This window comes from Python bivittatus, unplaced genomic scaffold (assembly GCF_059951505.1).
Source record: "Python bivittatus isolate LINGU-HERP-01145 unplaced genomic scaffold, Pbiv_v1 ctg000570_np1212, whole genome shotgun sequence".
NCBI classification, from domain to species: Eukaryota; Metazoa; Chordata; class Lepidosauria; order Squamata; family Pythonidae; genus Python; species Python bivittatus.
Genome location: NW_028277097.1, coordinates 17,101,608 through 17,124,894, shown reverse-complemented (window position 1 = coordinate 17,124,894; position 23,287 = coordinate 17,101,608). Strand labels below are relative to the sequence as shown.

The 23,287-nt window shown below is 41.6% G+C and overlaps 1 protein-coding gene across 1 annotated transcript; it reads left to right on the top strand.

The window, feature by feature from the left end:
• Positions 1-1,669: 1,669 nt before the first annotated feature.
• Positions 1,670-23,275, top strand: LOC103051123 (elongation factor 2-like). Its single transcript, XM_007435897.4, has 15 exons — positions 1,670-1,873; positions 8,372-8,586; positions 9,808-9,989; positions 11,204-11,415; positions 12,688-12,869; positions 13,321-13,426; positions 14,285-14,398; positions 14,711-14,849; positions 15,510-15,705; positions 16,333-16,591; positions 18,985-19,092; positions 20,211-20,564; positions 20,849-21,031; positions 22,224-22,356; positions 22,903-23,275. The coding sequence occupies exons 1-15, from the start codon at positions 1,871-1,873 to the stop codon at positions 23,094-23,096; spliced, it is 2,580 nt and encodes an 859-aa protein (XP_007435959.1). The 5' UTR covers positions 1,670-1,870; the 3' UTR covers positions 23,097-23,275.
• Positions 23,276-23,287: the final 12 nt, after the last annotated feature.

The following is a 23,287-nucleotide window of genomic DNA, read 5'->3' as shown; positions in this document are numbered from 1 at the left end:
AGTACATTCCCGGGGCCTCTTACGTGCATATCTCTGCCACTGTTTCTGGTGGCTTCGCTCCAGTCCTTCCCTTAACAACCCATTCTGTTCTGGATTGTTGAGGGAAGTAGCAGAGTGGCCTTAACATTCATCCATGAAGGAACCAGCATTAAACATGCCATCGTACATCCCACTAAACCAGTATTTAAAGTTACCTTGGTAACTTTAAGACATGCCCACACACCTTGACATTGCCAAGGTTGAAAAATACTGCACTAAGTCAAAACTAAGTTTTTTTTAAAATACAAAAATACACTCTAGTTCACCACCTCAAATGCTGCTGCTCCTTCAATAACCTTATGCACCATTTCAGTGGACCTACAAAGGTCACCGCAATGAACATACAGCAGGGTGAACATAAACACATCACACTATGCCTAAGATGACAACATCTGGTTCTGCACAACTTAAGCCAAACTAAAGATACCATATTATGGTTCAGACCAATCTGTGAACCCAGCTAATTATTATTTATTCACTGAAGCCTGTTAAACAGTGGCTTAGCAATATATGGGAATTTAGTGAATCCTCTGTGTATTTACTTTTTCTCTGTGACATTGTTGCTTTTGTGTAATTGCAAATATGTGCAACTATCTCTATCTGGCTGTAAATCATTCTCTAGGAAGGTGGCCCAAGAGAGCGGAGTGCCCAACCCACCCTAGCCAGCTAATTCCCATTCTGGCTTGAATGCTCCCTCTGCAGCCCTTTGTGGTATCTCCGATTCTGCATATCTCCCCGTTCTGGTATCCTTTTGCTTTGTCCCTCCTGACTTGCATGCTAGACTGCAAATATTCTTGGGTTCACACATTTTATTAAGCCCAAACATGGCTTGCTTATTGCTTAGCATGATGCATAACTGATTATATGCCACTGAGTCATTTTTTACACCACAGATTTTCTCCATGGCGATTTATCCCTAGCCTGTTCTTTCAAGGTGCGCCCATCACCACCATAACTAAATCCATCCCCCTTGTTGATGGTCCTGCTCTTCTTCTCCTTCCTCCCACCTTGCCCAGCATCGGAGCCTTCTCTAGAGAGCGGGGTCTTCGCATCATGCGTCAGGATAATTTGAGCCTGGTCATTTGTGCCTTGAGCGAAAACTCTAAACCAAGTTTCATGGCTTAGCGCAAGTTGTAAACTGAACTTCTGGGTACATGGAAAGACTATGCGTGTGTTTGAAAGTGAATATTACCTAAATTTGATTGGTGAAGACCTATTAAGCAGCATACACACTACTCCCTATATGCACACTGACTTTTTAAACCTAACCATTTAACAAGTGCCCCTCTATGTACTTGCCACCAAGGCACCTGTGTTTTGCCTAAACACTGAGGCGGGATTGAGCACGAGCGAAATTAGCCACGGTTCGCCGGCTCGGTTGCAACCTGGCCCCACTCTTCGGGCGGGCACGCACGCTTCGTGCCTTCGGTGCCCGGTGCATTCTCGAAAGCTTGTTCTTGCACGACGCCCGCCACGCCCCTCGCTCTGCCACCGATCTCGCGACTGGCGGGCAAGGCAGCCGCCGCCTCCCGCTGCGCCCCGAAGATAAGCGCGGGAGGCAGCCTGGGAAAACCGGCGCCGCCGCGATCAGCGCGAACGCGCTTCCTGGAGGACCGCGCGCTCCCCCTCCCCACCAGAGCCGCGGCTGCAGACCATAGATTCAAATCTGCATGCCAGCGGGTCTCCCCTGCCTCTGTTGTGTCCGCTCTAGGATTCCCGCTCCCGTTTGTGGTCTCGGCCTCTTTTCCTCGGCTCTCCGACCTCCTCGGTCTGAGGCGGCGGCGTCGATTTCTAGGCGGGGGCGCGGGGCTATCTAGAGTCATCCGCCAAAATGGTGAGCGACACCCCGGGCGAGAAGGCGCGATACCCCGAGGGGGGAAGACCGGCGACCCCCTCGCAGCCCCATTTTGTGACGCAGGCGCCCTTGGGGTCCGTGCCAAGCCCTTCTTTCCTGGAGACCCCACCCTTGCCCCGGCCTTTCCGACAGCCATTTTCAGGGCAGTTGCTCCCCCGTCGCCCCCCCCCCCCGTCATGCCTGTTGCAGGACCCCTGTCAGGGTGATGTCAGTGACATCCTCCCCAGAGGACGGGGGAGGGGGGGTCAGTTTGGGTCTGTTTTCATGGCAGCCTCCTGGGTGGCTCTCCCTTCCCCACTTCGATAAAGGGTCGACTGTGCAGTCCATTAGGGTGGGTTGGGCGCAGGAATGTGGGGTCTTCTTTCAGCGCTTCGCAGGTGTGTTGGACTACAAAGTCCATCATCCCTTGCCTTGGGATGAGGCCAGGTTGTAGTCCAACCCAACCTCCAGCAGGCTGGGAAAGATTGCTCTGGACATTATGCATGGGGCTTGGGGGGGGGGGTCTTAAAAGCTAGAAGAAATTATTCAGGCATGGGATTTTTTTATGATTATGATTATGATTATTGAATCACCTTAGCAATGCAAGTGCTGTACCCCCTTCCCTGACTCCTAATAATGTTTTTTCGAAATCTCACCGTGAGTTTGAGACTACAGTATTGAATTATTGTGGCTTTTTTCCTCCATTTAAGGGGATCTTCCCTTTGATGCTCATTTTGTTTACAATATTGGTCTGTTAAAGGGTTATTCTGTATCTCTGAAGAAATGGAAGCATGTCCTGTGCGTATCTGTTGTCTAGAACCCCAAAGCTGATATATTTGCTTTATTATTTTTTCCCCAAATCATTTTTGGATTTATTATAGATCTGGACTTCTTCCTTGATATTCTGAATGGCTTTTTAAATGCTTTCCTTCCTCTGTTCTTCAGGTAGTAAAGAATCATCTGTGTTTATGTTCACCCTGGTGTATATTCATTGCAGTGACTTTTGTGGGTCCACCAAAATGATGCACAAGGTTATTTAAGGAGTGGCAGCATTTGAGGTGGTGAACTAGAAAATATATTTTTGTATTAAAAAAAGAAAAATTGCTGCTTTTTTGTGTTAATTCTGTATGTTGCCAAGTAAAAATTAGCTCTGTTTTCTGAGTATCTTTATACTGCAGCAGAAACTGCAAGAATGTTTGGGGGGGGGAATGGTTTCCCCACCCCCCTCTGCATAGCTTTAAATAGCAGCAGAATATATCAAGCATATTTAAAGAAACACAATCATAATTTTGCTTTTTACATGAAAGGGAAGACAGAATGAAGGTAGCTTTCAAGGATTATTGTTCATATTTAGAGTGTGTTTAAAGTGTTAACTGAGTTACATGTTTTCTCAATAATCCTTACAATAACCTGTAAGGTAGGCTAGTAACATAATCCTTGTTCTGAGAGTCTGCTAAGCCATAATATGGTTTATTTGGTATAATATTGGCATGCCTTAACAGGGAGCAGGAATTTCTTAGCTTAAGTTCATGTGTCCTAATTCTTGCTGTGTTTATTCTGAAATATCTTGAACTGTCTGGAATAGAGCCTGCTTCCAAATGTATGTGCAGAGCTTTGCAGCCAATATGCTACTCCAGCATTTGCCAGGGGGTTGCACAAAATGGCTGAGTTCAGATAGCATTTCGATCTTGTGTGGCTAAACCACAGTTGCTGTGTTCATGTACTATCCTATGTCCCCCCCATAACTCATGTTATAACTTAAGGTAATGAACATATTCACAAACATACGGCAATGGCTGTGTAAGACAGTGCCTGCGTTCTGAAAAACATTCTGGACCACAAACTATCCAACCCCATTTTAATCCAGTGTAACATGTGCAAACATGCATTCTGAATTGAGCCAAAGACTTGTGTTATTAGAGGGATTCTAGCTCCCAGAATTGATGGGCCATAAACTAGAGTCCAAGACAATCTGTATCACTGTGGGAGGGTAGGCAGCATGGCACCAAGAATGCCTGTGCCCCCCTTCCCTCCCACCTGGATCCTTTTAAGGGCCATGCCTTGCTGAAAAGAAGCATAGCTCCCTCAAAAGAGAGTTGTGGGGGTTCAGCTACTGAGATGCACTGCCAGAAAACTGAAAGAAAAAAGATGAGGACTGGAGGAAGAAGAAGAGAGTTAAAAAAAAGGGCCAAGGAAGAAAAAGGAGAAAGGGAAATACTTGCTCCGCAACAGGACAGGGACAGAGGTGTGAGTGGTGGGGAGAAGAAAGAAGCTGAAGGGCCCAGGAGTCTGGTATGGACCGATTCAGGAAGAGCTGCTCCTAGGAAGTGCGCCAGCCATGCTTCAGTGTGATCAGGATGCTGACAGATCTTGCCTGGGCGCCCAGAGCGTGGATAGTTAAAAGACCCAGAAGGGCAGGAGTGCTTCAGAAAGCAGAGCTGAGCACCAGGCCACAACCAAAAGAGACTTTGGGCCTGGGGCTGGCTGGGATAGGTAGAAGCAGCGTATGGTACATATACAGAAGGAGCATCAGGACAGATATAGTTAAAGGTTACTTGCTGAGAAGACAAGTAGGAAGATTTATTTATTTATTTATTTATTTATTTATTATTAAGACTGCTTTCTATTGTATTTTAATGAATTTTATCTTTGCTATAAACTGCCCAGAGTCATTTCAACGAGATGGATGGTGACAAATTTGATAAATAAATAAAGAATAAGATATAGGACCTTTGAGATTTAGAATCTTAGTAAGTCATTGGCTTACAGTCTTCAGTAATAACTTAAAAGGAATAGTCTGGAGTGTAAACTAGCTTAAGGTTATAGGGTTAGGGTTATTACAGAGTACTGTTATAGAGAAGATCATAACAAGAAGCAAAGTACAAGTCATACATTATAAAGTAAAAATGTAGAAGTATTTAGATATAAGTCAGTAGATAATTAATAGGACTGTAGTGATTTAAGGGCTAAGTTAGATGGTTACTTAAGGGAAAAAAACAATCTCTGGTTGGTGTAAAACCTTTATTTTGTGTACATTTATTAATAAAAAGATCTTGTTCCTGGGAACTCTATCACCTCCTACCTGAGTCTGTTACTTAAAGTGAACCTATAACAACCATGAAATGAAAAACCCGTATTTCTTCATCTCCCTCTGTTAGCGAATCTCTCTAGTGCTAAAACAGCCATGAAGAGGATGAATGTTGTCTGTGACATGACTTGTTTATTATATTTAAGCATATGTGAGCCAAAGTATTGTCTTTCTAGGGGCTAATGATTTAGTCCTTGCAGCTAATTCTCCTTTATCAGAGTAGGGAATTTGCTGCTGTATAGATGTTACTGGACTGCAGCTCTCATAAGTTCAAGACATCATGAGCAGTGATAATGGGTGAGCCTTGCGAAATGGTTGTCAGCTGCTTCCCCAGTCTAGATGAGAATAAACCGAAAGTAGGAGTAACTTGATCATCTTGTCTGTTTTTTACTTTATCATTTGCATTCTGGCCGTAGATTTGTGTGGCCCCCACCCTGCTCTTGTTTAAACAGGCCCTTAAAACAGGCTCTTCCCCCAGTCCTTGGGCTAGAACGGGTGGTGGGCCCTTTATGTGATCGGAGGTTGTCAGACAATGTGTTTATTTTTCTCCAGACTCTTGTTGTTGTTTTGAATGGGTTTAAGGTTTTAATATTATACCTTACACAGAGTCTTGATGGAATTCTGCACCCTTGTCGATTTAATAAATACATTTAATAAATAACAAAATAAGTAAATAACAAATAAGTGAGTATTCTGGATATAGAAGACCAGGCTCACACATTTGGCTGAGCCAAAATAATTCCCTTCCAATTGTTCCAACCTTATAATTGCCTTCCAATTCAATCATCTGTCTCTCCCACTGACAGAAATATCACCATATCTATTCTTCCTCTTCCTCTGTTTACTAGTGTTGATATATGACATATAAGTAATCATGGGAAAGAGACAGGGTGGAACCTCACTGGCTTTCGTTAATAGATCAGAAATATCTCTCTTAGAACATTGATATTTAGAGGGTCATAAAGATGCTGTGGGTTATAGTAGGATTACTATACTCAGTTACCTAAAAATAAATCCCATTTCTTTAATAAACTGTAATGGGACTGAAAACTAATATTATAAAATACTTTTACAATAAGAAGTACAATAAACTTTGATTATCTCAGTTTATCCTATAAGCTCCTTAGAGATACTGCTGCCAAAAGCTGCAATAGAAAAATAGCCAAGGGCAATTCCTGAGCTTTCGTTCCTTTCTTTCTATGGAAAACTGAAAGAAATTGAAGGGGACCCCTTTGTTATGAATAGCTTTCTCTCTAAGATTATTATGAAATAGTTTCTGGCATAAGGTGATTTCTGACAACTGTCTAACTAAAACTGTGTTCGACTCTCATCCAGCCCATTAGGTTAGGCGACATTACTTTTTAACAAGTTGGAAATGGTTTGAAAAAGGGATTATTGCATTTTAGACAATTCCCAGTTTTATAAATAATCATTTGTGCAGTTTTGGATTAGCACAATAGACACATTTTCCTTTCTCACTTCTTTCCTTCTGTTTATACTGGATTTAGTGTAGTGTAATGCTTTTTATTAAGCCATAATTTTACATTATGCCTGAATCAAAAAATATGGCTTAATGTCAATTAACAACAACTCAGTATAAGAACCCCACATTTAATTTTTGTGGTTACTCAGAGTATATTTGAAGCAGAACACTATTGCAAAGGTTATTGTAATAATTATTTCTCTTTATTGTTATTTATTATGTTTATTATGCACCCAGTTCTTTGGTGAGGGAGAGTGAGACCCCTCGCTTCATTGCATTTGCCATTTTTATCTTTTATTGATTTTATTGTAATTTCTTTTATTGTTGTGAGCTGCTCAGAGTCAGGCAGAATACAAGTTTAATATATCATCATCATCATCACCATCATCATCTCCATGGTGACTCTAGCAAGTAAATTTACTGCTCTTTCATCATAACTGACAGCTCTTTTTAGAAATGGACTGCACAGACTTTGTCTATCCTTGTTGGTTAAATCCTCAGTTGTAATTCTCAGTCTGCCCTTACTTCCTCTCTGGCCAAGGTTCATGTGCTGTTTGGAGCACTGCTGGGTCAAGGCATCCTGAGAGCTTTCACAAAGGAGCACTCGGGTTCCTGTGCCTTCTATAGAACTGGGACTGTCAGAGAGGGGAGTGTGCTGGTTGGGTCTTCTGCTTCAAGATGCCCCAAGCACCTTCAAACTACAATGTCAATGCCAAGTGTCACTCATCCCAAGAGCAGCTGCCAGAGAAGGCAGTATGTCATTTTGGACTATGCTTTGCATGAGATGGAGGGCTGAGAGCCCAGGAACTTTAGATGTACTACTCCCAACTTTGGAATATGGGAGATCATGAGGATTGTTATGCAGTCGCTGGGACAATTTTTGTCCATTTCTGCCCAAAGTTGGGCAGAAAACTCTTATTTGCCATGCTAGTGAGATGCTAGTGATTCCACTTTGATGAGAGGAATGGTTAGAGCCTGATTTTTAATTACAAAGCCCAACAATGCCACTACTGTTCAGCTGTGAGAAGTTAGGTATAGCTATATGATTGGTGTCAAAAGCCAATTACAGAAGATACTTATCACTGTTGCTGTAGCTTGTTTTGGTTATTAAAAAAGTAGAATTTTGGAGCACCATAGCATCTTCTGCTCATGTTGGAATAGTACACTGGGTAATTAACTATCTGTGAAATAATTATGGCCATGTATTCCACAAAGCAGGAGTACTGCTGTCTGGCAGCTTAATTTGATAGTTTTATGATGTCATGTTGTAGGTGATGTTTTGTTTCTTTAAATTTGAAACAGCCAGGAGTGAGCCTAGAAGCATAGAAAACTTCTGACACTGAATACCTCTGTGCATACCTGAGCAACAATTAGTGGTAAAATTCATTGTTTTAATTCTGTTTAAAAGTAATAATTTGTAATTATAGTCTGTGACTAGAATCCCAAGTAAAGTTGAAAGAGGAGAGCTGTTGAAAGTTATAAAATTAGTTTCAGCTGAACCACAGCACAATATTATTCCAATAAAGGCATTTCTTTAAACACCATCTGATCAAGATTGCAGTGGCCTGATACAATGCTCTAATACATTATGTGAAAACTTAGGTCTCTAGAGAAGGCTCTGATGATGGGGAAGGTAGAATGAAAGAGGAGAAGATGAGGATGACCAGCAGCAAGGGGGATGGACTCAGTTACAGCAGAGATAGGTATATCATTGGAAGACCTGAAGGACCAGGTTAGGGATTGATTGCCATGGAGAAAATCTATCTATGTAGTTACTAAGAGTCAACACCGTCTTGATGGCACATAATTAGTCCATCAAATATCATGGAAGCTTTCTCTTTTAGTTTCTGTGAAAAATGCGTGGAATAAAACTTCCAGATTTGTTCCCTATTTCTTTTTGTTTACTTTTTGTTTTTTCATTTTTCAGGTGAATTTTACAGTAGACCAGATCCGAGCGATCATGGACAAAAAGTCCAACATCAGAAACATGTCAGTGATTGCTCATGTTGACCATGGCAAGTCAACACTTACAGATTCCTTGGTGTGTAAAGCGGGTATCATTGCTTCTGCCAGAGCTGGTGAAACACGATTTACTGACACGCGGAAAGATGAGCAGGAAAGGTGTATCACAATCAAATCTACGTGAGTATTGCTAACTTTATCTGCAGATTTTTTGGCAATTTACAATTTACAAGCCAGTTACAAGTGGAGTGTTCTGGACTTAATTTGATTTATGTTTGGTTTATTTTTAAAGATGCTCTCTCTTGACTGATTTATGGGTCAGGATGTCTGACTCTTGCGATTTAGACCTGCCAAGTTGCTTCTTGTTCATAGTAGCAACCACTTAAATGGCCTTGAAAATACTAAACACAAAAGGTGGATTCTAGAAAGATAGTCACACTAGTCTATTGTAATAAAAACAATACAAGATTTTGTGATTTGATTTCTGCGCTATAGTCTTGTTTCATCAAGTGCAAAACACACAAATATGGGGGACCATAAATGTATTGAAGGTCCAAAGGTTAATTACTAATAACATCACATTAAACAAACATGGCATCAGATTATGAAATATGGCCAGGAAGAAAACCACAGTCTTATTCCTAAGCAAGGACGTATTTCTGCATTATTCGTATGACCAGCATACAAAGTAAATAAATGTGTCTGATCTACTTCTTTGTGGCTGTGTTTACAAAAGGTGTTTAACCAGGTCAGGTAAAGACTTGTGGATGAATTTGCACAACACACTAAACCTAGTTACTGTTAACTTTGGTGAGGGTTTTTGTGATTTACTGTATTGGTTGATTCATTTATGGCTCAGTGTATTGTGCAAATGCCCAAAATGAATTCATTTAGTAACCAGGTACAATGTGCTGTATGGAGACAGCTTGTTTCATTCGACTCAACAATTTCTCTGTTGCTCATCAGCATTTCTGGTTTAATTTGTCCTTTTTAATTTTAGTGATTGCATATGTAAAAATATAAGTTAAAAAAACATAAAAGCTAAAATCTCAGTGTCCATACCAGCAAAGCTTTCCTAAAGGAGGGGGGGGGGGGCTTGTTTATAGCTGGAAACTCCCAAGGTGTTATTTTCTAGGGGGGAGTTCCAGAGAGAGGATGGCAGTGACAGAGAAAGTGAGAACTCAACATCTGGTTTCCAAAATTTGCACTTTGATAAATGAAGGAGTCTTAAGCAGTGACACCTTAGCTGATTTTAGTGCCCATCCAGCCCTGTTGTCTGAGAATTATGGGAGTTGTAGTTCCAGCACACCTGGGGGCACAAAATTAGGGCAGGCTGGTATATGCAGATGTTTTACGTAAATTCAAATGTATTTTAGGAAAATCCTTTGTCTTCTTTTGTAGGGCCATTTCTCTCTACTATGAGCTCTCAGAAAATGATTTGGCCTTTATCAAGCAGTCCAAAGATGGCTCCGGTTTCCTCATTAATTTAATCGACTCCCCTGGGCATGTGGATTTCTCCTCTGAAGTCACAGCAGCCCTTCGCGTCACTGATGGCGCTCTTGTAGTTGTTGACTGTGTTTCAGGTGAATGCACTTAAAATTGAGATGCTTTAATTACATGTGAACATTGTGCTCTCCAGAGAAAGCCAGTAAGTAACGGTAGGCTCTTTGAAGGAGAATATCTAACATCTGATTCTGAAGGAATCCAGAGTTTTCCTTCACTGTTACATGTGATAACGACCACCTTTCTACTAAGCTTACAACTGGCAGAGAATATTCCTGATTTACTCAGATTTTGTATGGTAGCAAGGATAAGACGGCTCCTTAAGCTGTGCAGGATCCTGGCAATCAAGGTTGTTGGATAGCTAAAAAAGCCATCAGAAATCTATGAATTCCTGAGCATTGTGGATAGTGCTGAGTATTTAGATTTTTAAGAGAACAAAACATTTTGGAAGTTGGCAGTATAATTATGAGATACGTGGTTGTTGCTTGTCTCCTCTCTTAAGTTCACAAGCTGCCACAATGAAAAATGGTTGACCCGCTTCTCTATTGGGTACATTCAGTATAGCAAGGAAAGCTGAAACAGATGTGGCAGTTTGGATTAAATCTCTCCTTGGCAGTACAATTCTCTAGATCCCCTAGACAAATCACTTGACTGCTAGTCTAGCCTACATCACCGAGGGTTATGCACGTTACTGTGCTATGAGTGTTACCCGTCATGCCATACTTTTTTGGAGGAAATGTGGAAACAAACCCATTTAATATCTGTGTGCATTGCACTAAACTTCCCATAATTTTACCTTTCAATTTTGAGAAGGCTGATTTTCCACCCTTGCCTTTTCAAGCACTTGTCTGTGATAGGCCGTTAGAATTTCTAAGCAATGTTGAATGTTTGGTGACATCTCAAAGCAAGGTAGTCCATCAGAACTTCCACACGAATTTCCACACAGGAAAACTTCAGAATAAATAACGTGACGTAGGCACATGAGGGTGTACTTGATGTTTCTGTAGAATGCAAAATTTCAGCAACACAAATACCAGCCTGCCATAGCCTTGAGAATGCAGAGCACCACAGTCTTTTCTCTGTAAATGCTGAGATATGGGATATATATCTTTTAAATTAAAATACTGTACATAAGATTATTTAACTATCCATTAGGTAGGGAGCCATCTTGTTTTTCTTCTTTCCACCAAAGTTATCCTGACACTTTCACCAGTATTGGAGTAGTGGAACTTTTCAGCAGCCAGCTCTGCTGTGGAACTTGCCTAGACCATATCGGTGTCAACTTTCCCTCTAGGGGTTTGCGTGCAGACTGAGACTGTGCTTCGCCAGGCAATTGCTGAGCGCATCAAGCCGGTTCTGATGATGAACAAGATGGATCGTGCTCTGCTGGAATTGCAGTTAGAGCCTGAGGAGCTTTACCAGACCTTCCAGCGCATTGTGGAGAACGTCAATGTTATAATTTCTACTTACGGAGAGGGTGAAAGTGGACCCATGGGTAATATTATGGTAAAGAGAACTTACATTGAGATTGAAACAGATAGGAAATTATTTGCGTGGGGTTGTATTTGCGCAGTAGTCATGCTGTACAGAATCCAGTGCAAAGAATAAAACCTGTACATAATCCAGTTTGTGCTGCGGACTCCCCTGAGGTGCTGATGGTTGGGGAGGGGTTGGGCTACCTGCATGATACGCATGCGGTCCCAGAATCTCTCTTGGGCACTTCCAGTTTGGAAAAGCAGCCTTGAGAAAACCAGGAGCATTTTCTCTTTGAGACCTGATCACAAAGCTAAATCTGGGTCAGACACAGCACTCTACAGTCCTGAATGGTTCCCCATTCTGGGAATTAAGGGAATTGCCTATTCTGGATGGAGATTACACCTGCCTAAAGAAACAGGTACAGTCCCGAAGCGTTGCTAGATCTGTCTTAGCTCACCCTCGAAGATCGAGGGAAGCCAGGGCATCTGTTACCAGGTTAAGCTGGTACACCAGCTGCATCTTTTCCTGGACAGGAATAGTTCAAACCACTCGGTGTCATGTCTTAGTACACATGGTGAGTCTATCCTTGGGACTTGTCCAGAAGCTACAGCTCATAGAAAACATTATATCCTACGGCAAAGAATGCCAGTCTACTGCTGATCCAGACCCAAAGTGTCAGTGTTAATATATAAAGCCTTAGACAACTCAGGGCAAGGTCACCTTAAATAATGCCTTCAATTACATCAGTCCTCCCCTACCCCTGCACATGTGAGCTTTGCAGAAAACCCTGTCCCACGCTGCAGTTTGTTGGGTGATGCACTAAAAGGCAGGCCGCCTTTCTACCTGTTCTGTAGAAGGACTGTCTCTCTGTGGGATGTGAGGAGCCCCAACACCAGCCTGTTTCAGAAATCTATTCAAGATGGATATTTTTATGTTGGGCTTCCCTAGCTAACTTCCCTTAAAATTTGCTTTTTAAAAAATGGGTTAATCTCATCTTGCTAGGTCGTTTTTATAATCGAATAAAGCACTTCAAGTTTAAAACAAAGCAAAAAGAAAAGTTATTCAAATATTTGCTTTGGTTAAATAAATAATACATTTTTTATATCAGATGGGTGCTATATTTGTAACTCTCCTTTCTTTCTGGCAGCCAGTCATGAACTACATGCTAGCTGCTATTGAATGGGTTTCCTTGTGGCTTTTCCCTGCTTGGAGATCAGTTTTAATTGAGGGAGTGTGCCTCCAAGTAGATGACCATACTCCATGTTCTTTTAAAACACCTGAACCACCGCCTTTTGCTTATAGATTGATCCCGTAATTGGTACTGTTGGCTTTGGCTCCGGCTTGCATGGTTGGGCTTTCACGCTGAAGCAGTTTGCTGAGATGTACGTGGCCAAATTTGCTGCCAGAGGGGAAAAGACGCAGCTCTCTGCAGCTGACAGGGCCAAGAAAGTGGAGGACATGATGAAGAAGCTCTGGGGAGACAAGTGAGTAACAATGTCTCTGCCTTTGGCATCAGGTGGGCACAGTTTAGGGCAGGGTTTCTCACCCTTGGCAACTGGCTGGGGAATTCTGGGAGTTGAAGTCCACACATCTTAAAGTTGCCAAGGTTGAGAAACCCTGGTTTAGGGAATGAAGGCCTTTGATGTGTATTTTCAGAATGATTGGCTTGTACCTTTTATTAAAGCAAGATAAAAAGAGGGTAAGTCTGAGAAGAAATGGTCTCTATCTGACTGTGATAACTGAAAGTACATATTCAGTTTTCTTCGTGTTCTGAATATCATGGAGACAGAATGGAGCTGTGAGTTGTCCTGTGGTGCTGGATTGATTGATGTTAATGATAGATCAGTCATTTACTCCAAATGAGGTAGAATCAAGGCCTGTTTCTTTCTCTCTTCTTTAGCACATGATGGTAAAACATTTACAATTTTCATTTAGGTATTTTGATCCAGCAACAGGGAAATTCAGCAAATCTGCAGCCAACCCTGATGGAAAGAAGTTGCCACGGACTTTCTGCCAACTTATCCTGGATCCCATTTTTAAGGTAAATCTGGGATTAACCAAAACTGTATTGCTAGTGTAATATTGAATGCCAATTATTTACTTTTCATAATACTAGGTACATTCACCCACAAGATTCATATTTCCAAGAACTTTTAATTGGCAAAACACCTAAGAATAAAATATCTTCATAAGAGTATTCATAAATTGGTAGTAGCATCTTTAGAAGTATCTTTCAGGTGCAGCCTGAAACACTCTTATTCCCAGTTGACAGATTTCTCTAGTCTTAATGCAGCTGTCTTGGAATAAATGCTTTTTGTTCACAGTGAAGCAGCCTGATTTTATTCCTATCCCTCCCACTCAAATTAAGTAAAGGTACTTGGCTGGTGTGGGTCTTCCGGGCTTGTGGCCGTGTTCTGGAACTTCCAGAACACGGCCACACAGCCCAGAAGACCCACACCAGCCATCAAATTCCGGCCGTGAAAACCTTCGACAATACATTAAAGGTACTTGGATTTGAAATAATTTTACAGCCTGTTTCAGAAAAATTTGCAGGTGGGTCACTTACATAATAGCATGCCCCATTTCACGAACATGAGAATACAAAGAGCCTTGGGCATTCATAACAACTTATTGAGAGAGCACAATGTGATAGTCTGCATCATTAGGTAGGAAATCATAAATTATCAACACAATTGACATTTAATTAAAGCTGACTTACGTGATACAATGAAATACTCGTCAACTTAGAAGTAAGACCAGTAAAGGTCAGTAGAGTTTACTCCCGAATAAGGGGGCACTGTATTGCAGACACGGAGGAAATTCTCAGATGGGTTTATCTTCCAAATTTTGGTTCTTACTAGCAGAGTGATGGTATCTCTAATTTACTTTTTCTGTGCAGGTCTTTGATGCCATTATGAACTTTAAGAAAGAAGAAGCATCCAAGCTGATAGAAAAACTGGACATCAAACTAGATGCTGAAGATCGAGAAAAAGAAGGAAAGCCACTTCTCAAGGTTTTTTGAAATCGTGTGTGTATGTGTGCCTGTGTCCTTTTAGCACAACAGTGCTAAGCAGTTTTGTGCACTGAGAGTTTCAGGTGTGCTCTGAGGTAGCAAGGCTGGGAGTGACCTTGTCCAGGTGGGTTGGAGCAAGGCACTTTGCACAGGTTCATGTGGGATGGGCCTCAGGCAAAACAGCCCTGCATTTCAGAAGAACAGGAGGTTGCCCATTGTTTTGTTACCTTTTCAAAGAAGTCAAGAAAGCTACGATACTGATCAGTAGCTCAGATAGCATTTCTTGATGACTTCTCCATCTGTGTTTTCCAGGCCGTTATGCGTCGCTGGTTACCTGCTGGAGATGCTTTGCTTCAGATGATTACCATTCATCTGCCTTCCCCTGTCACTGCTCAGAAGTACCGCTGTGAGCTTTTGTATGAGGGGCCGCCTGATGATGAAGCTGCTATGGGTAAGAGGAGGACCTTCAGCAGTTCAAGCCAAGCCTGTGTCTACTTTGTAAACTGTTCCCATGTCATGTCTTTATGTGCCTATCCATGTTACATGGTGTCAGTTTGGAAGATAACAGGCTTCGTGCTTATGGAGATCTACAACAGGTGGGATGTGGACAGTATCCTAGATTCGGCACTCAGAGGTCCTTGGTTAAACCATCATGGTTCTTTGTATTAGTAGATCGCTACCCAAAAACTGACTCTTTGATTCAGCCATTTGCATTGGTCCAGATAAATTCCCTCTGCCTAACTAAAAAAGTGAATTATATTCCTATCTATTTGTACAGGAATACAGAGATAACCTTGTTGAAGGTAAGCAGAAGCCATGAAGGAAAAGGAGAAGGCATGAAAAAGAAACTCAAAATAATGCCTTCTTGATTCTGTTGTTATAAACAGGGCAGAGGGAAATGCTGGCAGGCTTTTATGATTCTGTTGTTATATCCTACAAAAATAAAGTAGCACTCCTGGAATCCTTGCGATGTCAGTTTCCTGATCTGGACTACCTTGAAGGCTTGACAATTTTACACTAAAAAAAATGTCAATGGAAGGTGCAGTAGCCTATTTCTGCTGAATTTTGGGAACTACCTGGACCTCATTATTTGCTCTTTGTTTTGCTGCAGGTGTTAAGAATTGTGACCCAAAGGGCCCTTTAATGATGTACATCTCGAAAATGGTTCCCACATCTGACAAAGGTCGCTTCTATGCCTTTGGGAGGGTCTTCTCTGGCATGGTTTCTACTGGCCAAAAGGTGCGGATTATGGGACCCAACTATACCCCAGGAAAGAAGGAGGACCTCTACTTAAAGCCCATTCAAAGGTAGATAATGATGGCTTTCCTCCTTAGAAAAGGAGGAAGTTGGGTGCATGCTAACAAAACCTTGAATCTTGTTTGGCATGACAAAAAGGGTTGCAAGGCACTCTCCAAGCAGTGGGGATGGGTTCTGTCCCTTCCTAGTCACAATAGATCCCATCACTGGTAGAGCTGAATGCTTAAAGCTTTCTGTGCCAGCTCCAGTCTGGCCGCGATGTGAGTTCAGGAGAAGCCTTTGGGTAGATAGGACAGCCTCCTCACTGTTAGGTCACTACTTGAAGATGTGGATGTGTTTGAGCATAGAAACATCACTAGCGTGACTTGGGAGGGCAACACTCTTCCTCCTGCCTGTGGGACAACTTTTAACTCTTTTTGCACCACCTAAATACATTTGTTTTTATGGGGTATGGGAAAGGGAAAGTTGCTAGAAAGAAAATGCTGTTTTGTTTCCCGTGAGACTTTTTCCCTCTGCCACTTTTTTAGGCACATCCAGTTGAAATTTCGCCATGTAATTCTTTTTAAAAGAATTAAAAAGGCAATGATAGAGAATACATTTTTTTTGTGAAAGGTTTGATTTTAAAAAATACTTCCAATGATAAAATAGATACTGTTACCCATCCTCTGTCTTTGTAGAACCATTTTGATGATGGGTCGTTATGTTGAGCCCATTGAGGATGTCCCTTGTGGCAACATTGTTGGTCTGGTTGGTGTCGATCAGTTTTTGGTGAAGACGGGCACCATTACCACCTTTGAACATGCCCACAACATGAGAGTGATGAAATTTAGTGTTAGCCCAGTTGTGCGTGTTGCAGTTGAAGCAAAAAACCCTGCCGACCTACCAAAACTAGTGGAGGGTCTAAAGCGTCTTGCCAAGTCTGACCCTATGGTCCAGGTGAGTGTTAGCTGTACTTTGTGACTTGGAATTACTGGTTTGCAGTGCAGCTTTATTAAAAAAGAGAGAGAGAGAGAGAGACTGTTCATCTCAGATTGTTTTCCTAATAGCATCAGAGTTCCCCCATTGGGGGGAGATGGGCGCTTGAAAAATTTAATAAATAAATAAATAAATAAAAAATAAATTTGCAGGCATGCTGCTCAGTGCAATCAATCCTTGGCTAGTTCAGAATCTGGTTCAAAATCTCCAGGCCTTAAAATATGTAACAAGAATGATAGAATCATCTGAAAATAAAAAGCCTATCACAGCCAAAGCCCTGAGATATTCATTGGATGAATAGATAATAATTAGTGGTGGTAATGGTAGTAATATCTTGGCTACTCTGTTCTTTCCAGTTGAAGATTGAATTCCTCCTTGGAGAAACTGGGGTGCAAGGAAGGAGTGGAGGAAAAGAATCAGATCCAGCCAGCACACATGCATTACATAGTTTCCCCTTGTCCATCCGCTAAGGCAGGGATGTTGGCTAGGTGAGAGGTTGATGGGTATTTGGACAGGAGATGGTGCAGCTGTACCAGAAGAGCACTACACCCTACTCCACAGAATGATGCAAAATGGAATGAGTGAAGAAATGTTTGATTGACAAGTTTTCAGGACGTTGTCTGAATATGTATGCTGTAGTAGTCCTGCTGAAGCTATGTAGCCTGGTCAACGCTTAGATGGGAGATGGACTGGGGATCCCCACAAGTACCTACTTGAGTTCCACTATGGCAGAAGGTTGAGATATAAACAGAATAGGTAAAATAAATAAATTTCCAAAATACCCTAATAGTTTTCAAATAGTTAATTGTTCAACTGTCAAAAGCCCATTTTACAGGTAGTCTTCACTTACCAGCTGCAGTTGGGACCAGCAATCCAGTCACTAAGTGATGCAGTCATTAAGTGAAATGTCATGTGACCATGCAGGACTCACATCACTTCTACTGTGGTCATTAAGCAAATCACTGTGGGTCGTTAAGCATGACATCAAATGACTGAGACTTGTGACTTCCTGCCAACTTCCCCATTGACTTTGCTTGCGGGAAGCCGACTGTGAAAGTCACAAATGGCACTCTCATGATCATGGGATGCTGCAACCATTGTAAATGCACACTGGTAGCAAAGCACCCGAATCGCAATCACGTGACTGCAAGGATGCTGCGATGGCCACAAGTTCGAGGACCAGTCGTAAACCTACTTTTTCAGCGCCGTCGTAACTTTGATCGGTCACTAAATAGGGCAGTCAGTAAGTGAGAACTACCTGTATTTAGGCTTACTGACCAGCTACTCTCCTAGCTGGAGGAGACTGATGACTGATTTCATTACCTAATTGTTCAACTACCCTATTTATTTATTTAAAAGATTTATAAGTGGTCCATGATGGCAAACCATAAACTTAGAAGTACACATTCTGAAGCATTTAGGAAAAATTGAAATAACATAGTAGTGAATCTTCCTTAGTTTTTCTCTCTCTCATTCATGTGGGATAGCGTTAGTGTCAGCTGCTTGACTTTTCCTTTGTACCTGAAATGTGTTTAGAAGATTCTAAAAAGAAAAGGCACTCACTGGTAGAGATGGAAGGAAGAAACATTCCACCTGTATGAGAGGACCATGGTAGAACAGCTACATTCAGATGTAAGGCTAACCCATGATTTGATGGGTTAGCGAATCTATAGTGAATCTGAGGCTTGCATGCCCGCCTCCCCAGAGGTTTAAAACTTCTGGGCATTATTCACAACTAAGTTATACTCCCACTGTAGAAAAGAGTACCTAAAGGCTGCAAATAACTGGCAGGCAATTATCTTTTGGACAGCTCAGAATCTTGAAAGTCCAGGCTGACTTTTTTTTTGATTGTTTCAACATATTCCTTGAATTAACTACTCCTGTGCCTCCAGAACGGGCAACATTACAAATAAAATCAAGAGCAAAATTCTCTTGCTGTATTCATTTTATGGTGTGCTCTTATACTGTGTAAACCAGTTTCAACATTTTGGGAAGTGCTTGCATGCTATTCTTGTACTCGGTAATTATTTTAATTGCAGATTTTTAACACAAAAGTAATGGAGTCTTAGTTACCTGAGAAAGCTGCAGAGTTTTGTCTATCAGCATCCAGTATTTTACAGGTAGGTGTGTTGCACAAATTTAAGGATGAAACACCTGCGGTATTAGGCATTTAATCTCATGATGATTTCTGTACATCGTTTAGAAAGACCTACCCTGGAAATCCTCTGAAAACTGGTTTGCAAAAATATATGATGTTGCCTAGTGTGAACTAACAAATTTATAAACACTTCCAAGATTCACTTTTATCCCGAAACCAGAATGGCTCCCTATAACAGGCCTTTCCTGTTCTCTAGTGCATTATTGAGGAATCTGGGGAACACATCATTGCTGGAGCGGGTGAGTTGCATTTGGAAATTTGCCTCAAAGATCTGGAAGAGGACCATGCCTGCATTCCAATTAAGGTATCCAGTTCCACTGACTGGATGGAAACATTTAACTGCTGGATAAATTGACAGTATTTTTTAAAAAAAGAAATAAGATTCTGAGCCTGTTTTTTTTGCCCAATAAAAATCCAAAGATAAATTATTAAAATTGAAGATATTTCTATTTTTGGAATATTTCTTCCAGACCTGGGGTTGATAAGTGATTTTTGATTTTGCTTTAACAAGAGTCAGGTGAAAGGTAAGGAAGAATCTAGAGATAGGGAACAGAGGAACAAAGTGCAGAGTGGGCCATTAAAGCCTTGGCTAATCACAGAATACGTACAGCGTGTTAATAAAGTTGCCATTCTTTAACAGGCCTTTTTGCAAGGTACAAATACCTCTTGCCTACTGTTACAGTCTTGCACATTCCCAGTAATTTCTCTGGGGTGTATAAAGATGATTTTCATCATCTACAAATGGACTTGCCAGGTCACTCTGTGCCTGGAGAAACTAACAGTTCTCGGTATTGCTGGGCTGGCCTCCAAAGGAAAGTCAAGGGTTCTCCTGGGTATTACACTGAGTACAGAAGTCCCCTTGGAACTGCAGGGCCATTCTTCAGCTCCCCTAGTGGGATTGCACATTTAATACAGACTAAGGGGAGGAGAATGTTTGTGATGAGAATAAATGTTGCCTGGCTGTCTAGGAATCAGAATCTGCTGACCTCCATTATTCACATTTCATTTGATGTAAGGTTAGACAATGGTGATCATGTATTAGCAGTCCAGGGAGTAAACCACAGACATTTGCTCAAATGACGTATCTAACTGAGTATTGCTCTGACCCTGCATTACTCAGAAGCAAGTCTAAAGCAGATAGTTTATCTTAGATATTTAACCTGACAGGAAATCTTGCAGTCAACCAAATCATTTCATTTCTGCTGGAACTGGCTACCTGCTCTATATTTTATAAATATAATTTCTCCAGGGCTGGCCATCTCCCTCCCCCCAGATTAGATATTGCCTTCTAGAGACCCTAGATTTTTTAATGTGAGTGGGAAACCTGGATGTAACACTCCTCCCTCTTCCAAAAAGAATGTTGTATTTGGAAATTGGAAAGTAGGTTGATAGGCAAGTTGAACTGAATTTGTTTATTTGCAGAAATCGGACCCAGTAGTATCTTATCGGGAGACTGTCTGTGAAGAATCTAACCAGATGTGCTTATCCAAATCACCTAACAAGCATAACCGGCTTTATATGAAAGCTCGTCCTTTCCCTGATGGATTGGCAGAAGATATAGACAAAGGAGATGTTAGTTCTCGCCAAGAGCTGAAGCAGCGAGCTCGTTATCTGGCTGAGAAGTATGAGTGGGATGTTTCTGAAGCACGGAAGATCTGGTGCTTTGGACCTGATGGGACAGGTCCCAATATTTTGGTTGACATCACCAAGGGTGTCCAGTATCTCAATGAAATCAAAGACAGTGTTGTGGCTGGATTCCAGTGGGCCACTAAGGAGGTAGGCCTACTGCAAAATTGTACCTAAGACCACATCTTGAATAATTAGTCTCACTTTGCATAAGGTACTTAATTTTCCACAAATCATCATTGGAGTACAGTAAATGTTCTCTGTAGCTCGCTTGAAAGCTTCACTTTGATTACTATGCTGGCTGCATTTAGCTGTAATTGTTACAATAGTTTGCAAGGCAGTTAAAATAGCCCTGCTTGTGAAAGGTACTCACCCACATCAGTTATTTACCAAGGAAAGGCAGTGTGAGCATGTAGTCTTCTTTCTCTATGCAGGGTGTTTTGTGTGAAGAGAACATGCGAGGGGTTCGTTTTGACATTCATGACGTGACTCTCCATGCTGATGCTATCCATCGTGGGGGGGGACAAATCATCCCAACTGCAAGGAGGGTCTTGTATGCTTCTGCCTTGACAGCCCAGCCTCGGCTGATGGAACCCATCTATCTTGTCGAGATTCAGGTACAACCAAGGGGCAACTTGGAATGAGGAGGAGTTGGTCCTTGTTCGTATTTAGAAGAGCGAGCCAAGGCTGGTATTCCGTGTTCTTGTAATAGGTTTGATGTAGTTACTGTCCTCAAGCCGAGATGAGATACAAGCAACAGGGCCGCCTACTGGTTCTTCTCAATTCCAAACTCACCCATGTGTCCTCAACCCATTTTGGGCTTGGCACACTTCTGCAATAAGAATGTGCTCAAACATGGTCTTTTCCACAACAGCTGTTTTTGCTCACGCTGTATTCAGCTTGTTGTCAAATTTCCTGATGTCCTTTATCCAATTTCTATACAGTTCAATCTTAGTTCAATCTAAGCTGTTTTTTTTTGGGGGGGGAGCAGCATAATAAAACCATATGCAAAATATGCAGTAAAATGGCTATGTAAGTTGCTTTCTAAATCTTCCCACTGGACTCCACAAACTATTTCTTGATTTTGCCACTGGGTGCCGCTATGCACGAAACAAATGTGAACAGTGTGATTTCTCATTGTTTTAAAAAGATGCACACAGTTCCTCTCAAAGACAGTATCAGTTGCCTGATAAAATTCAGGAGGCTGAATGATGCACTAAGGGCATTCTGGGTCCTGTTCTGAGGGTGGCTTGGGTTCTGCTAGAGCTTGAGACTTTCCACAAATCAGCTATTTCCAGCCCATCACCAATATATTCCCATTGGTTTAAAAGAAAAGCTTTTTAGCAAGCTAAAAAGTTCTCTGGCTGGTTAAAAGTGGGAGGATTTTAGAACTTGTGGGCCCATTTCAGCCCATCATTTTAAGATAACGTCAGCAGTTCAAGTGCTTTGCTTTCCTAAATGTGTACAGAAATCTAGCTTGTTACACAAGTTTTTATTTATATAATTTAAAATGAGCAGCCAAATTTATATGGCCACCCATATAAGCCCAGAGTCACCCACAAGAAGTGACTCTGGGCAGCGTACATTATAGGAGTGAGCTTATCTATTACTTAGTGGCAAAATCTTTATTACACAAAAATGTGTTTTATGAATTGTAGTAACATAGATGAACATTATAGTCCAAAATTCATTCATGTTGCACAAACTATAGTCCTCTATGTGAGAGCTGTATTGAAAACTGTAAGATGGTTTGAACCAGTCTTCCAGCGAGCAGAAAAAGAAATCCTAAAAGTTGTCTTTTCTTTCTAGTGCCCAGAACAAGTGGTTGGGGGCATCTACGGCGTGCTGAACCGGAAACGCGGCCATGTCTTTGAGGAGTCTCAAGTAGCTGGGACCCCTATGTTTGTGGTCAAAGCATATCTTCCGGTCAACGAGTCTTTTGGTAAGAGATCTTTCTTAAACATATGACCCAACGTGCCTCAAAGAAATGTAGCTCTGTGGGCTTAGTCTCTTCCTGAACTCACAGTGCAGTCAATTCCTATTTCATTCCTCCCTTAAACAAGTTCTTCAGCTCATTAAGTCTAAACTAGTATCTATTCCCCGACAATCTAGTTGCTTGTTCTGTATTACATCCGACAAAGGTGGTTACATAGAGGTAGGCTCTTTGTATACAACTTAATTGCATTTATTTGTTCTTTCATCACTCCTGTATCAAGTAATAGGGATGGCTGACGTTGTGCTGAAACCATTGATTGTCCAGATGTCAGACAGAGGACTGTCTTACCCAAGATTATATAATAGGGACTGCTGTAATTCTGAATTTTGTGGAAGGGAAAAAATTCATCTGTGAAAAGATGAGTTAAATGGAATTCTTTTATCCTGCACAAGTGTCTTGGTGATTGAAGTAAAGCAACACAAAGCAACAGCATTCTTGCCGCAGCAGAGGATGGTGGTGCAAGTCATTTCCTTCTCTCCCCCTCCCCTGTAGGTTTCACCGCTGACCTGAGATCCAATACTGGGGGCCAAGCTTTCCCACAGTGTGTCTTTGATCACTGGCAGATCTTACCTGGAGATCCTTACGATGCCAATTCACGCCCTTTCCAAGTTGTGGCCGAAACACGTAAACGCAAAGGCTTAAAGGAAGGCATACCGCCTCTAGACAACTTCCTGGACAAATTGTAACTGCTTCCTCCTGCGGGTGAGGGGTGTCTATTACAGTACCCAACTTCATAATGGAATTGGATTGCTTCACAAAGCTAAGAAAGAAGTGGGAAACTGGACAAACCTAAATGAAAACACAAACCAGCAGCTAGCAATTATGTCATGTTCACATAATGAGAAATAAAGTGTGTTGTTGAGTAGATTATCTAGTC

Coding starts and splice junctions, on each gene's coding strand:
- LOC103051123 (XM_007435897.4), top strand. Junction 14,399..14,710: donor AAGGAAAGCCACTTCTCAAG/GTTTTTTGAAAT, acceptor TGTGTTTTCCAG/GCCGTTATGCGTCGCTGGTT. Junction 21,032..22,223: donor TCTATCTTGTCGAGATTCAG/GTACAACCAAGG, acceptor TTTTCTTTCTAG/TGCCCAGAACAAGTGGTTGG.